Source organism: Syngnathoides biaculeatus, chromosome 6 (genome assembly GCF_019802595.1).
Source record: "Syngnathoides biaculeatus isolate LvHL_M chromosome 6, ASM1980259v1, whole genome shotgun sequence".
In the NCBI taxonomy this organism is placed as follows: Eukaryota; Metazoa; Chordata; class Actinopteri; order Syngnathiformes; family Syngnathidae; genus Syngnathoides; species Syngnathoides biaculeatus.
In genome coordinates this window covers 14380067-14394752 of record NC_084645.1, presented here as the reverse complement: position 1 = coordinate 14394752, position 14686 = coordinate 14380067, and the positions used below count along the sequence as shown (strand labels likewise).

Sequence of the window (14686 nt, the reverse complement as noted above, 5' to 3'; positions counted from 1 at the left end):
GAGGAATTTGCACACATTTTTGTTGATTACTGACAAATAATGCCTGCAAGTGTTGAGTTTGTCTTATCGAATCTATTGGCAGATTGTCTAGCGACAATGATGTAGCATTATGTACACAGCTGACGCAGCTGTCACCAGCATATCCACAGACTGTCGTGGCAACACATAACAAATTAGGATTTACAGATCGGAGCCATACAATGGCAAACCAATTAAAACTCGGAAGCTTGGTCTTAAAGACAATGTTGATGGTTTTGTATGTGACCATAAATAACTGGTTCACATCAAAATGTTTTTTTGCAACTGCACCGTTGGGATCCCTTAATCCACACATAGAGCTATCGAAACGACGATTTTGAAGGAAGTTGGACAACACCGTTACACATTTCCTTAATGAACCATGGGAGGGGGAAAAAGAAAAAAACGGTATACCCCTGGTATGATGACGCACTGTTTACGTAGCTGACGCTGACGACTATCATAATAATTCTTAATTTAAGGATGTTGTAGCATAGAAGATGAGGATTCACCCCCCATAAAGATCACTATTACAACAATGCGTCACTAATTCACTGACCTCTGGTCTCAAGATCAAGCTCTTTCTGCCTCCGGAGGTCAGCAAAAGAGACAGGGAGGATGAAGCATAATGAGGAGAATGATCCATACTTTACTTGCCTTAATAATTTTCATTGCAGTCTAAACTATCAAGACCTCTAAATGTGCTCCTACTCAAGGTCGCTTATTTTCGTCTACTTCTCTTCCCCTTCATCCTTCACGATTGGTGCCCCACTGCTTTTTCACCTCTTTCCTCATCATTAATCTCTGAAAAGCACTAGCTACATATATTCTTCTAAATCAATCCAATTCTACCAAGGTCTTGTCTGATTTACCACATGGTTGAATTCCCCTGTATGAATCTTGGGTGACCAGGGGAAACCAATGGTGAATGAGAGAGGAGAGGTGCCCTGTGGTGGAAATGCTCATCATAGAGTAATCCAAGTCAAAGTGAAAACATGAGGACCAGATGAGAAAACCACACATGCACTAGGCTCCCACCATTTAGGCTACATTTCAGGGCAGAGGGAGCAAGGCTTTTTCCCAACAATCAAACCGCTGCGCCAAGAGACAGACTTGTGCCAAAGTGCAACATATACACACTCCCAGCCTAGAGTTACAGAGGGTAGAGTTACAGAGGGTACCCCCGGGTCAAGCCTTCTAAATATCTGAACAAACCCACAAAAATGCACATTTACCATTTACCTTCCTCATTCATCACACTAAAACAAAGGTTCACAACACATTCTAAAAGTTCTTGTGTGAACAATGGAGGTGGGGATCGCCACCCACATTGCCTTACTGGAGTGGATTTTAATGGCAGCCTCAACAGGTTACGGAGGTGTTTTCATGCTTTGGCCAAGGGGTTTCCATTGACGGCGTTGAGTGAACATTTCCTCTTCACTTGTCATCATCAGGAATATCACGTACTGTGAAACACTGTAGAGTCCTTCCACCAGACGGGAAATCGTTGAAAGTGATCTCAATGAACCTTCCCCTGCTCACCAGCAATCAATCAAAAGCAAATTAACGGTTTTGCATTATCATGGAATGGACCACAATCCTGCATCAGCCTAGCCAATTTTTCCGTGTGTGTGCAAGGGTAGATAAAACATTTTGCTCGTTCTTGCATAGTCACGCGCTCCAAAGTCCTTGTATAAACTACAAAAGGGAGCATCGGTGACACAAAGATAAATGAAACTCCTACATTCTGATTTAAATGCAGTAAAGCCAGAAAGTGAACGCCCTAGCAGATACAGTATATAAACCGAGATAGAAAACCAATAACACATTGCACGGCGGATTTTGTTGCTTGCATACATAAATATGAGGGCCCTTGAAGCAGATCATTTCACTCTAAATGTCCAACAAAGATTCAAGGGGCCTACACAACCCCAAGCCCACAGCTTGTCAATATCTAAATCTTGCAAAGAAAAGGATTTACACTGGATTAAGAGGCAGATTTAGCCAAACAATAGGCAGTATTTAGTCCACTAATCAAGTATGTGAAAGATAAAGTAAAAACTTGGGAAAAGAAAAGGAGACATTTGGCTTTTGTTTTCTGGTGTATGAACAAACAAAGCAGTGATTCAGACTATGATTGATGATGACTATGGACAAAAACAATTGAAACATTTATTAAAGTCTGGTAAATTGTAAGAAATACAAGTTAAATGTAGTTTTACTCATAAAATGAATGTTCAGCAAGCGCACAAATGTTTGTGCACAATTCATACCAATGGACATCTTGTTTTGACATATTGAGACAGGACCTCAATGATCACCGACCAGACACACAGGTCTCACTCGGTCCCAATCCTCGAGCACATTACCTGTCATTGGTTTAAGATTGGCTTCCATGCCTCTGTGGTTCCCTAATGAGCAGTCACCCATGCACACACAACCCATTAGAGGACCATGTTCTGGCCCGGACGGGTGCCCAAGGAAATAGAGAGAAAATGGCAGCACAGACAGACAGAAAATGTATCCACCAACAAATGGACATTTCCATCTATTGTTATGCGACCACAAGAAAACATGATTACGGATCAGTTTAGACAACACAATACGTAGTCTGTGCAATGTGTCTGCATTTGCCAATATGCAATAGCTATGTCGCTAAAACAGAGCAGCCCTGCCCATTGGCCCACGTGATTGAGTGTGGGACTAGGGACTTTGGCTGCGTCGGGGATTAAAGCAGGAAGCCAAACCAGAAACACTTCTATATTCATGTGTGTGTTTGTGTCAGGACTAATCACTTAATGAACAGGGAAGAGCACTATTGCTCAGCTCAACCAGAGGACATACTCCTCTCCACTAATAGTACCACCCAACTACCACAGCTTTAGTACAATGGAAGGTGCCTACTGAGACTCATGACTGGGTCTGGTGTTAAGACACGCACAGTGGTAAACCAACACTTTCTGAAAGACCTCACTGAGAGATATTTCATCAATAGTTAAAAGGAATATTATGCATGTCATTAATCGAAATAGGTCTTGCGTGGATTAGCTGCATGGGCACTGGTTATATAATCCCCCTCCCCAACAGAGCACACGAACCATACAGGAGCGTTTTACTTTGACAAAAATAAAGGTCATTTCAAGGCTGAAAGCGTTCACATTAACTTCAATTATTGTCTTGGTGAAATTCTAACTTTTACATGTGAAATGTCAAAACAGACAGCTAAGCATACAATCCCGACACTTGGGCTTTTATGCTTACATGAGTCAGACAAAGTAGCATTGCCAGAAATTGGGACAAAATCTGCTCATAAATACATCATGAGGCACGGATGATCCGGGTGACACCATATCATTACCCGTCTGTACCCGCCAGACCATTGTGCCAGCTGCATACCACCAGCAAAGCCCCTCCTGAGACCAAACTAAACAGTCTCTCTAAGTGACGCATCCTTCCATAGCCAAAAATCATTATACAAGACAAGCAGCACCGAGGACACAGAGCAAAGGTATTTGAGGTAATGTATTCAGAATTTATCTTTTGTGGAAAACACCTTGCAACATTTATGTCTATTGTAGGATTCTGCAGCTGTAGTAAAATATTACTGTATTATCCACAAAGCCATAACAACCTAAGTTACACTTTAAGCTTTAGTTCCATCGTGATGCGCTTCAATTCATTTCACAGGATATGAATGTTATTCCTTTGCCAAACTGACCAGAACTGTCCTGCTTTATGGTGCAAATTTATGACGATGAGGGCAGCAGTGGTATAGTTCATTACACTTGTGGAGAGTGGAGCTACACTGTCATTGTTGTCTCTCAATTGTTAAAAAAAAAAAAGTATTCTTTTATGTTGCAATATCAATTAAATGTAGCAACATGGGCAACATTACAGTTAGCATAGTTTCAAGGTTTACATCTTGCCTTCCTTTGTGAACTACACATTTTCTTCTTGTGCTTGTGTGGGTCTTTTCCTTGGTACTCTGGCTTTCTCCTACATTCTTAAAGCAGACACTATATAAGTATGTATTCTAGGACTCCAAATTGCACAAAAGTGTGAATGGTTCTGGATTGCCTATATGTGCTCTGAATTGGCTGATGACCAGCCCACGTTGTTCACTGACTCTCGCCCCAAATCAACTGGGCTAGGCATCCATGAACCTAATAAGGACACGAAGCATAGAAAATGGATGGAAAGAAACAAAAGAGAAAATTTTATTGTAGTTTAATTTATGATGGAGTTTCAAAATGTTTGAAACAATGCCATATTGCAGTTCTACAGCACTGGAAACAAAAAACACAATTATTAGCATATGCTCTAAATATTTTGCCAAAAGAAAGAATTTTTATTATTATTATCATCTCATCTTTGACATTTTGATTCAACTCAATTGTGCGGGAGCACATACTGTATGCTGTCACTTTTGATTATTAAAGTTTCTGTAGGACTTTGGCATTGACATTTGAAAAATGGCAAAGTTTGGGGAAAGGTGAAGCATATGACACCGTAACAGGTCTTACAGAAAATCCCTATATGCAAACATTTGTAAAATGAACTGACCAGGGGTGCATTTGTAGAAAACTAGGGATCGCAACCGGTTACAAATAACCGGTTACAACCGGTTTTCGTATTTATTTATTTTTTTAAACCGAAACCGTAATCGGACTTTCGAAATCGGTTAAAATTTCCAATCATTTCTTCCGGTTCCGGTATTCCACATTGCGCTATTTTTTCCAACATCATTTCCACTTTTTTCAAGTTTTGCTGTTAGAGTAAAGTTGGACTCAAAAGAACATTCAATTAAATCAAAGAAACATCTAACATTGCATCGAGGAAACGCTCCAAAGTATGGGAGTAGTTTGCAAAAAGTAAAGGATCGAAAGATGAAAGTGAGTGCAATTTATGTAAGAAGCTTATCAAGTGTGGAGGGGGATCGACGTCCTCCATGGCTGCTCATGTCGAGAAGGTACACGGCTTGAAGTTGATAAAGACTCAAAAGTTACAAGAGTTGAGGGTGCGTGTAGTATTGATAAATATCTACTGAAAAAAATCAATGACCGAAGAAGTCTCAAAGTTAGCAGCTGTGAACGGCTTGTCCTTGAATGCAATTGCTAATTCTGAATTTATTCAGAGAAATCTAAATATAGATAAATACCCCATACCGCGGAGTAAATTAACGATCGATGGTGTAGCGCCGGAGAAAAGGAGTCAGAGTGTCGGACACAGGAACAAAACTTGCTTTATTGGCAGACATCAAAACACTACTCGCATAACGGGGGGAACTCTGTGAACTCGTCACTCCGGAAGAGCAACAACAAAAACAGTCCGTGCGGAACCCCGCACCCCAACTCGAGGTCCCGCGGGTGAATTATGTAAACGCCACAATGGTAACGGTTTTAAAACCGGTTACGCGGTTTTTCGATACGGCTGTTCGGTTAAAACGGGTTATGAAAGTAAGCGGTGTTTTGCGATCCATAGTAGAAAACACTTTAACGGGGAAAAAAAGCAATTTACACACATACACAGGGGCTCAGCACGACCAGCTGGGCCAGGTAGCACAAGTGACACCTATTTGCTGCGTTTGGACAACAGATGGGAGTAAAATTTCGCAGCAGAAAGATAGGATTTTTTTTTTGGGGGGGGGGGTCACAGGCACTGCATAAGGGCTTGCCTCCTTTTTTGCATGCATGGCTCCATTGGCTGCACATACCTCACATCACAGGATCCACACTTATCACGACTAAACAACCCTGCAAATCAAACATGACAGAGTGAAGTTCAGTTTCTATCATGAATTACAAACCGCAGTGTCATTGGAGCCCATGTGGCACAAGTGCCATTGTTTCGGGGAGACCACTAACATGCCAAAGGGCATAGGATGACAAATTCATGTCGCTGTTTGTTGCCCAGCACCTGTACACACGGCACCATGTTGGAGGAAACCCACGTCATGCAGCCACAGCCTAGAAGAGAACCGCCTGACTGACTGCTTTCCTCGTCTTCCCGGCCTAGGGACTAAGAATAGATCAATGCATCGGGCAAAGGGGGATTAACAGTGCTGTGCGCCAATCTGAAGGCACGCACACGCACGCGCACGCACGCACGCGCACACTGGAAATAAGGAGCCCAAAAGTTTATTCTAACAGTCAGTCAGGGATGCGCGTGTACAAACTCCGCCTCCAAGCCAACGTAAAACAGCATCGCCTAAATTCACACATATAACAGCTCTGCCCACTTCTGTGTCCCACTGAGTGAACAATGATTATGTCAGCGGATCAGCACAAAACAGCACAGCACGAGGAGCTGCGAGAGGGGCTTCGAACGAACCGCTTCTCAAACGAAAAGACCAATTAAGCCGGTAACCTGCCCACTAACCTGTCTGTCCTTTTCCGAGCGTCTTCTCCAAACGATACGGTCCCACGTAATTGGCATGCGGGGCTCCGCTGTTGTCTTTCCCGGACGATGACATGTCGACTGCGACTGGAGATCAGTTACTTTCTATAACGAAGAGCAGCCGATGCATGAAAAGCAGTCCACCTCGTCCCCCTCCTCCTCCCCGCTTTGAGGTCTTGCTTTAAAAACTCCACGGCCGCTTTTCCGACGACCTCGCTCGGTGTTTGGGGAGGCGAGGTTGCGCCTTTCGCTCTCCTCGGCTTTCCAATCACCCGGAGAGCAGCGCCAAGTGCAGTCAAAGCATCGTCGGCGCAAGCTGAGCTGCGGAGCCGCCGCTGTGGGAGGTGCTTCCGAGCCGTAACACATGATTGGCGGCCGGTTGAACCAATCGCACAGGGGACTTTGTCATTTAGTCGCGGAGGTTTCGCGTCGTTGGACGAGCTCTAAACTCGTGTTTCTCGAACTTTTTGGCTCCAGGCTGAAGTGCTTCTACACCCGGCGCACCCCACAAAAGAAAAATATAAAATTAAAGTATTTTTACAATCCATCCTTCCATCCATGTTCTTAGCGGCCTATCTTCACAAGGGTCGCGGGGGCAGTAGCTTCAACGAGAACAAGCAGACTTCCCTCTTCCCCGGCCACTTCATCCAGCACCAGAGGCGTTCCCAAGCCAGCCAACGGACGTAGTCTCTCCAGCGTGCCTGTCCAGCGTGTCTGTCCTGGATCGTACCAGTGGTCTCTTTCCCGTGTGAAGTGCCTGAAACACCTCACGAAGGAGGCGTCCGAGAGACATCCAAATCAGATGCCCCAGGCACGTCATCTGGCTCGTCTCAATGCAGATGACCGAGTTTATCACCCAATCTCGAGAGCCCGGACACCATGCCCTGAGGAAACTCATTTCAGCCGCTTGTATCCGGGATCTTGTTCTTTGGGTCAAATTCTTCAAAACTTTAAACTTGACTACCATAGCTATGCAGATGACACAGTTATATTTAGCAATGGCTACAGTTCAATTGAGGTATTGTGCCACTGTCTAAATCCTAAATCCCAAGTCCTCGAGCAGGAAGGACCATGGAGCCCCATCAAAGAAAAACAATATAGAGCATAGTTCGTGATTTTAGGAACCTCATTTTACATGCAGTATTTGGCAATTTTAACTCATTTAAATGTGGTAGGCTTATTAATAATACTCTTCTCTGTGGTGTGTCAACTTTAGAAAACATTTTACTTCCAGCTTACAAGGCCTTGAAAGGATTTTTTTATTTTTCATTTTAAAAAAATCTCAAATTTGTTAAAAGTCAGTACCGCCTTACAGAAATACATGAGGAAAATGAATGTGGGAGGAGGAAAAATCAGTGCTATGATCTCATATTTTACTTATTTTTGGATTTTTAAGAAACCACCTCACCTGAGGAAAAACCACCAGAGACAGCAGGCGTGACTGATGAGGTGTCAATCATTTGCTGTCCATTCAGAAGCACACTCGTAGTAGGCACACAACCGCATCACCACAGTGACCTATGATCTTGGGTTTCCGGAGCTGTACTGAAACCAAGGTGGCGTAGTCACCTGTGGGGGGAAAAAAAAGCCCCTCGTTTGCCAACGACTGAACATAAGACTAGCAAATGAGCAGAGCAAAAAGGCAACAGAAGAAGGAATTGAATAGATCTCCAGATAACACAAAAGCCTATCATAATCCTGATGCCAATTAGAGATACCTACCATGTGCACCCCAAAATTCCATGGGAATTTTTTTTTTATTCTTATATTTTAAACAGTTTTCCCCAGCTACAACATGGATTTCAAGCAATAATTTTTTTTATATAGTATACAGGCAGGTCCAAATTTTGAATTGCACACCTTCAGCGTACCACCACTCTACATCACAGATTTTGCCTAGTGCAGGTGGATCTGGAGCGTATCCCATAATAAAACAGGGGTTCACTGTACTAATTCAACCCACACTCTGCTGTATGTTTGTGTTGCTCACCACACCGAGAACCAGAAGGCACATATGTGGGAACTCAAGAGATGTCAGAGTGAAAGGGTTGCAATAGCGGTGCTGCAACTCTTGAGTTTGGGTTCTGTCATGGCTTGCTCAAAGGCACCTTAGCAGTTCCCGGGAAGTAGCATCTCCCCGACAAATATTTGCCCTTTTTCAAATGGCAAGGTGTTATTAACTGCCCAAAGAAGCTCAAATGGAAGCGCACTCAACAATTTGGCCGCAATGGACAGCAAAGCTCACCTTTCTTTCTTGCATAAGAGGGAGTAAGCAAAGAGAGCTCAGCAGACCAAAATGAGTTAAGAGGACAATAAAATGATACCAGACCATCAAAGATGGAGAAGCCTGACCATTGGGGGCGATGCAAGTAAGCCTTAAACTGTTGTATTGAAAAGCGAGTCAGTGCAAGGATGACAGAAGGGGAGTAATGTGCTTGAATCTGGAGTTTAAGAGCCTTGGTTTTATTACCACCATGTGTTTTTAACTAAATTATCATCTCAATCCCCAGGGGCCAATTCATTTTGTATTTTTTTTCAAATGACATTTTTACATGGAGAAAAATTGTGGAATATCAGCCCCTCAAATAGGCAGCTGAAAAGCAGCAGTACTCTCTCAAACTGAGTGATGAACCGACTGCTTTTATTCAATTCAATGTCTGCACCAGTGACAATGTTATAAATTCCTCCGACAATGAAAATTATTGGAGTCATTCCAAAACTTGACAACTGCAAAATACAAGGTGTCCAGAAAGAAGTACAAAAGCCATTGAAAATGTTTCATCAATATGTGCCTTGATTGTGCTTTTTCAAATTAAGCTCCATCTTGATCTGCTTCAAGCAAGTCATGGTGCCAATAAAGAGGTGCATTCAATGAATGAAAAGACCCAAACAACTTCAATAGCTACTCATTTTGTAATTTCTACATGCATTTGCAATTCATTTGTTACATTTTTTTTTTACTTTTTTGTGATTAGATTGCACTGTTGCTCTGCCATTTGTTGGTTTGTAGAATTTGTGGAGAAAAATCAATTGGTCCCCGAAGACCAAAAAATTGTCATTTCCTAGTCAGTATAGGGCACGGCAGAAGCATGCCCACCACTCAGCAATATGTACTTCTTCTTTTCCTTTCGGCTTGTCCCATTAGGGGTCGCCAGAGCGTGTCATCTTTTTCCATCTAAGCCTATCTCGTGCATCCTCCTCTCTAACACACATTGTCCTCATGTCCTCCCTCACAATATCTTTTTTTTGGTCTTCCTCTCACTCTTTTTTCCAGGCAGCTCGATCCTCAGCAACCTTCTACTAATTTACTCACTCTCTTGCCTTTGGACATGTCCAAATCATCGAAGTATGCTCTCTCTAACCTTGTCTCCAAAACATCCAACTTTGGCTGTCTAATGAGCTAATTGCTAATCCTATCCAACCTGTTCACTCCGAGCGACATCTTCAACACCTTCATTTCTGCTACCTCCAGTCCTGCTTCCTGTTGTTTCTTCAGTGCCACCGTCTCTAATCCGTACATCATGGCTGGCCTCACCACTGTTTTGTAAACTTTGGCCTTCATCCTAGCGGAGACTCTTCTGTCGCATAGAACACAAGATAACTTCCATCAAATGTTCCACCCCACTTGGACCCGTTTCTTCACTTCTTTACCACACTCTCCATTGCTCTCTATTGTTGACCCCAAGTATTTGAAGTTATCCAGCCTTGATATCTCTTCTCCCTGGATCTTCACTCTTCCCCCTCCGCCTCTCTTATTAACACACATAAATTCTGTTTTACTTTGGCTAATCTTCATTCCTCTCCTTTCCAGTGCATGCCTCCATCTTTCTAATTGTTCCTCTGCCTGTTACCTTCATTCACTGCAAATCACAATATCTGTGAACATCATGGTCCGAGAGGATTCCAGTTTACCCTTATCTGTCAGCCTGTCCATGACTACCGCAAACAGGAAGGGGCTCAGAGTGGATCCCTGATGCACTCCCACCTCCACCTTAAATTCTTCTGACACACCTATCTCACCGCTGTTCTGTTGCCCTCATATATGTCCTGTACTATTCGAACATATTTCTCCGCCACACCAGGCTTGCACTTGCAGTACCACAGTTGCTCTCTTGGTACTCTGTCATGGGCTTTCTCTAGATCCACAAAGACACAATGTAGCTCCTTCTCACCTTCTCTGTACTTTTTAATTAGCATCCTCTTTCCCATAACTTCATTGTGTGGCTCATCAACTTTATTTCTCTATAGTTGCCATAGCTTTACAAGTCACCTTTGTTCTTAAAAATGGGAACTAGCACACTTTTTCTCCATTCCTCAGGCATTTTCTTATCTGCTAGTATTCTGTTGAATAAGTTGGTCAAAAACTCCACAACCACCACTCTAAATTGCTTCCATACCTCCACCGGTATGTCATATGCTTCTTGTTTTTAAGATGTGATGGGTAATGTCCCCCTCATCATTTTTTTTCTCACCGTCTCATTTCAGATTGTCAGCAAGTGAGGTTGATAACTTATAAAATCTGTATAGTATCTCTACAGATGCCACATTTACTGCAAATCCATACCACTGATGTTTGATCTAAGCTATGTATTTTCTTAGCTTGTGTTATACTAAATGTGCACATGTATTAAAAGTTTCCCTCACATCTGTGGAGATGTTATTACAGAAATATGCGAGCTCATCAAGGGTAGTCGTGGTTGTTCCTTCACCTCCTCTTTGTACTGCGCAGCAACAAGAAATGTGAGTATTTATCCCGGATTGTCCCGTGATCATTGTTTGCATTACCCCGGTATCCTCACCTTTAAGTTGTTTCCCGTGTTATGCAATGCACTTCTAAGGGATTTTCATTCGCATTTCACTAAAATATGTTACCGTATTCATTGTATCTCGGTCACCTTATACTTTCTTTGATGTGGCTTAATTGTTGTTTGGCAAGGAAGTTCTGCCTATATAAACCTGTTTTTGAACATTTTATTGAAATATTTGCATGGATGATTACCTCGTCTTTATTGATCTAACTTATTTTACTTGAAGACATTTGTTTGCAATCTTGACTGTGTGGCTTCAGTTTCAATAAAAGTGGCTTATAATGAGTTTAAGGGAGGCATGACTGGCTGGAAGGGTCCTCTCTGTCTACTATGTAGGTTTCTGTTTGCCATGTATTTTAGCTTGTGCTTCTCTTTGTCTTACACTGACTCTTTTTCCAGTATGACTCCTCTCCCCTTACCTTCGCTCTCTCATGCTTCTCACCTTCCCAGGCAGGTTGTATATTAAGTGTCACCATATTTTTTAGCAAATCATAAGGCATCTCACTTGTAATAAATCAAACATTTTAACAAGGCGATTATTTATTTCATTAATTTCAAGCCCAAATTGAAAAGTGTGCTGTGGCAGCGCATACACAATGCAGAGGTTGGTCATGAGCAGACTGTGCTGCCAAGTGAAGTGTGAAAAGTCCTTGGAGTTGAGTGTGCTGTGATGGTCATCTCGAGTACACTATGTGCGAATAGGATTAAGGACACACTTGATGTTAAGATGTTTAAAAAACATGCACATACCCCGTAAAATTGATTTGGTAGGGAACTACGTACAGTGTATAATCAGAACAGCGCCCATAATCATTCAAAAAAAAATCATTCAAATCCTAGCCAAAGAGAGTAAAATGGAAAAGGTCAGACTGTAAACTGTAAACATAATGATGAGCCACATGCGGCTTGGGAGCCGCGGGTTTCCAACCCCTGGGCTAGACATTCCCATGGTGTTTGTAGTTGCATATAATTGTTTGACTTGATGATGTCATGAATCAACGGTGCGGAGGCAGACCCAAATGAAGGACTTCGAGGCAGAGGCATAATGTTCAATGTGGTCAATGTGGTGCCAGGCTACACCCCTCTTGGTCATGGTCCAGCCTTGCTCATGACAGAACCCCACCCCCCCCATAAGGCCCGGATCGGTCAGGACGCCAAGCACCAGGGTCCCCATGGGCCAATTTGGTTTTTGGAGGAACCCAAAACATGAAGCAGAAACCAGACGGGAGCATGCGACGGCTCTGGACAAAGCCGTGGTTGTGGACATGGTTGTGAGGCGGCCGTGGATTGGTCGCCATCAAGCCTAGGTCATGAGGCGGCCGGGGATTGGTTACTGTCAAGTCTTGGTCAGGAGGCAGCCAGGGATCGGTCGCCACCGTAGCGTAGTCAACAGATGGCCAGGAATCGGTCACCCATGAAGCGTGGTCATCAGGCGGACTGGTCGCCACCGAGGCAGGAGCGTGAGGTGGCCACGGACCGGTTGCCCTTGAAGCAGGAGCGGGAGGCGCCCTCCGTCAAGACAGGGGCGTGAGGAGGCCACGGGGCGGTCGCCCTCGAGACAGGGGCATGAGGCAGCCGCAGGCCGGTTGCCATCGATACAGGGGAGTAAAGAGGCTGTGGGGCGGTTGCCGTCGAGACAGGGGCGTGAGACGGTAGAATACCTGTCTCTCCAGAGACAGGAGCCTGAAGCGGCCTCGTGCCAGTCGCCATCGAGATAGGAGCGTGAGGTGGCCGCAGGCCAGTCGCCGTCTAGACAGAAATGTGAGACGGCCAAGTACCTGTCACCACCGGCACTGGAATGATGTCTTCGTTGCCGGGGCGGGAACGTGAGGCAGCCGACGAGCCTCGCCGCCACCTGGACAGGAACGTGCAGTGGCCGATTAGCCTATTAGAATTGAGCAACAGGAATGATGAAGTCCTCTCCTTTTTCACTGGAGGAAAGTAGTTTGTCTCATCTTTATCCTGGTCCGTAAGGACTAAGTTTGGCACTCTGCCGCTGTATTTCCGCCCATAATTCGCAATCGAAGATTTTGTGATCCTCAAGTCACTGCACCTCATGAGGTGCGGACCCCTCCTCCCTCCGGGCTGGAAGTTTTGACCATCAGCTTCGGGTCTGCTTTCTTGGTCGTTGCCGGCGAGGCGTGGAGGCGCGGGGCGGCAACACAAATAGACTGAGACTGATCACAGGGAGAGGAAATTCACACTCAATGTCTGAATCATAGTCAGGCAGCCGGTCATATAAATTTAGGTCTTCCTCGAAGTCTGAAAAATCTGAGTCCCAAAGGATATGTGGTGGTGAACAGGTCATGGTTGGCACGTAATCATGATGCATGGGCAGTGCGGGTGATCAGGCAGGAGAGGACGATATAACGGAGCCCAGCCAAATAGAAGATTTTTGGTCCTTGGGCAGGTGGCATCCCCGGCGACGTGCCCGCTGATGCTTCCCCTTTCCCGCCGGGTCCTGTTCTGGCCAGTTCGTTCTGTCATGAACCAACGGTGCTGAGGGTGGACCCAAATGCAGAACTTCGAGGCAGAGGCATAATGTTCACTGTAGTTTATTCCGGAAACTGGGTCAAACACGGTGTAGCAGTCAGACAAGGCAGAGGCACAGAAATGGTAGGTGAGGCGGGATCCAAAAGACATACAGCAAGGTCTGACGACTATGGGGGAACTAACAAACTCAACATGACAGAATCAGACAAAAGGGCACAGAATTTCTGTGACCAGGGTTACTCTAAGTTACGCGTAGAAGTGGAGCGTCCCACAGGCAGTGAATGCAACTCACTAACACAAAGCAACAAACTGGTAACGCCAGTGACAAAACTCTAAACTCAAATACTTTGTCTAATCACAGTGCCTCATGGGAAACAGCTGTTACCCGTGACAGGTGTCGGAGGTGACACCACCCAAAGCGGTGGCCAGGCCACGTCCCCCTCGGCCGTGGTCCAGCCTTGCTCCTGACAGATGATTGTGGCACCTTGAGGCATTTGGAAATTGCACCCAAGGATCAATCTGTTCAACCCCACAATTCTGTTGCTGATATTTTGGATAATTTCCGTTGACAGTGCCATGATGTTACACTAATAAGCAGTGTATTTCAGGCATGTCTAGTTCACATTTCCACATCTGTCTCTATTTCACTCAGATGTTATCAGGAAACCAGAATCAGAGGAGTTCAAATAAATGGCATACTGTAGTCTGGGTTATCTCATAAAGTTTAAAGGCATTTTAATTTTGCTGTATGTATAAAGTTCTGACTTTGAAGAATGTAAAGAAAATGCCTTTTAGTAATCCTAATTTACTTTAAACAGGAAACTGATTTCATGTCAGTCAGTGAGAAAAAGTGTATATATTGATTTATATTATACAGTGTTTTGTGGAAATACAGTATGAGGTTACAATGTTACACATGATGTAAGTATTAGCCCTTTTGTATGTCCAGTGCTGGATAACCACAGTGACAA

The 14686-nt window shown here is 44.1% G+C and overlaps 1 protein-coding gene across 2 annotated transcripts in view; it reads right to left on the bottom strand.

Annotated features, from left to right (window-relative positions):
* brsk2a (BR serine/threonine kinase 2a) overlaps positions 1-11508 on the bottom strand; it is a 222607-nt gene extending 211099 nt beyond the window's left edge. The window contains exon 1 of one of the 2 annotated variants that reach the window (XM_061821483.1): positions 6397-11508. In XM_061821483.1, coding sequence (XP_061677467.1) covers positions 6397-6490 — 94 coding nt within the window. In that variant the 5' untranslated portion in view covers positions 6491-11508. The remainder of the gene's footprint in view (positions 1-6396) is intronic. The other variant, XM_061821481.1, reaches the window with a different exon arrangement.
* Between the last annotated feature and the right edge of the window lie 3178 nt (positions 11509-14686).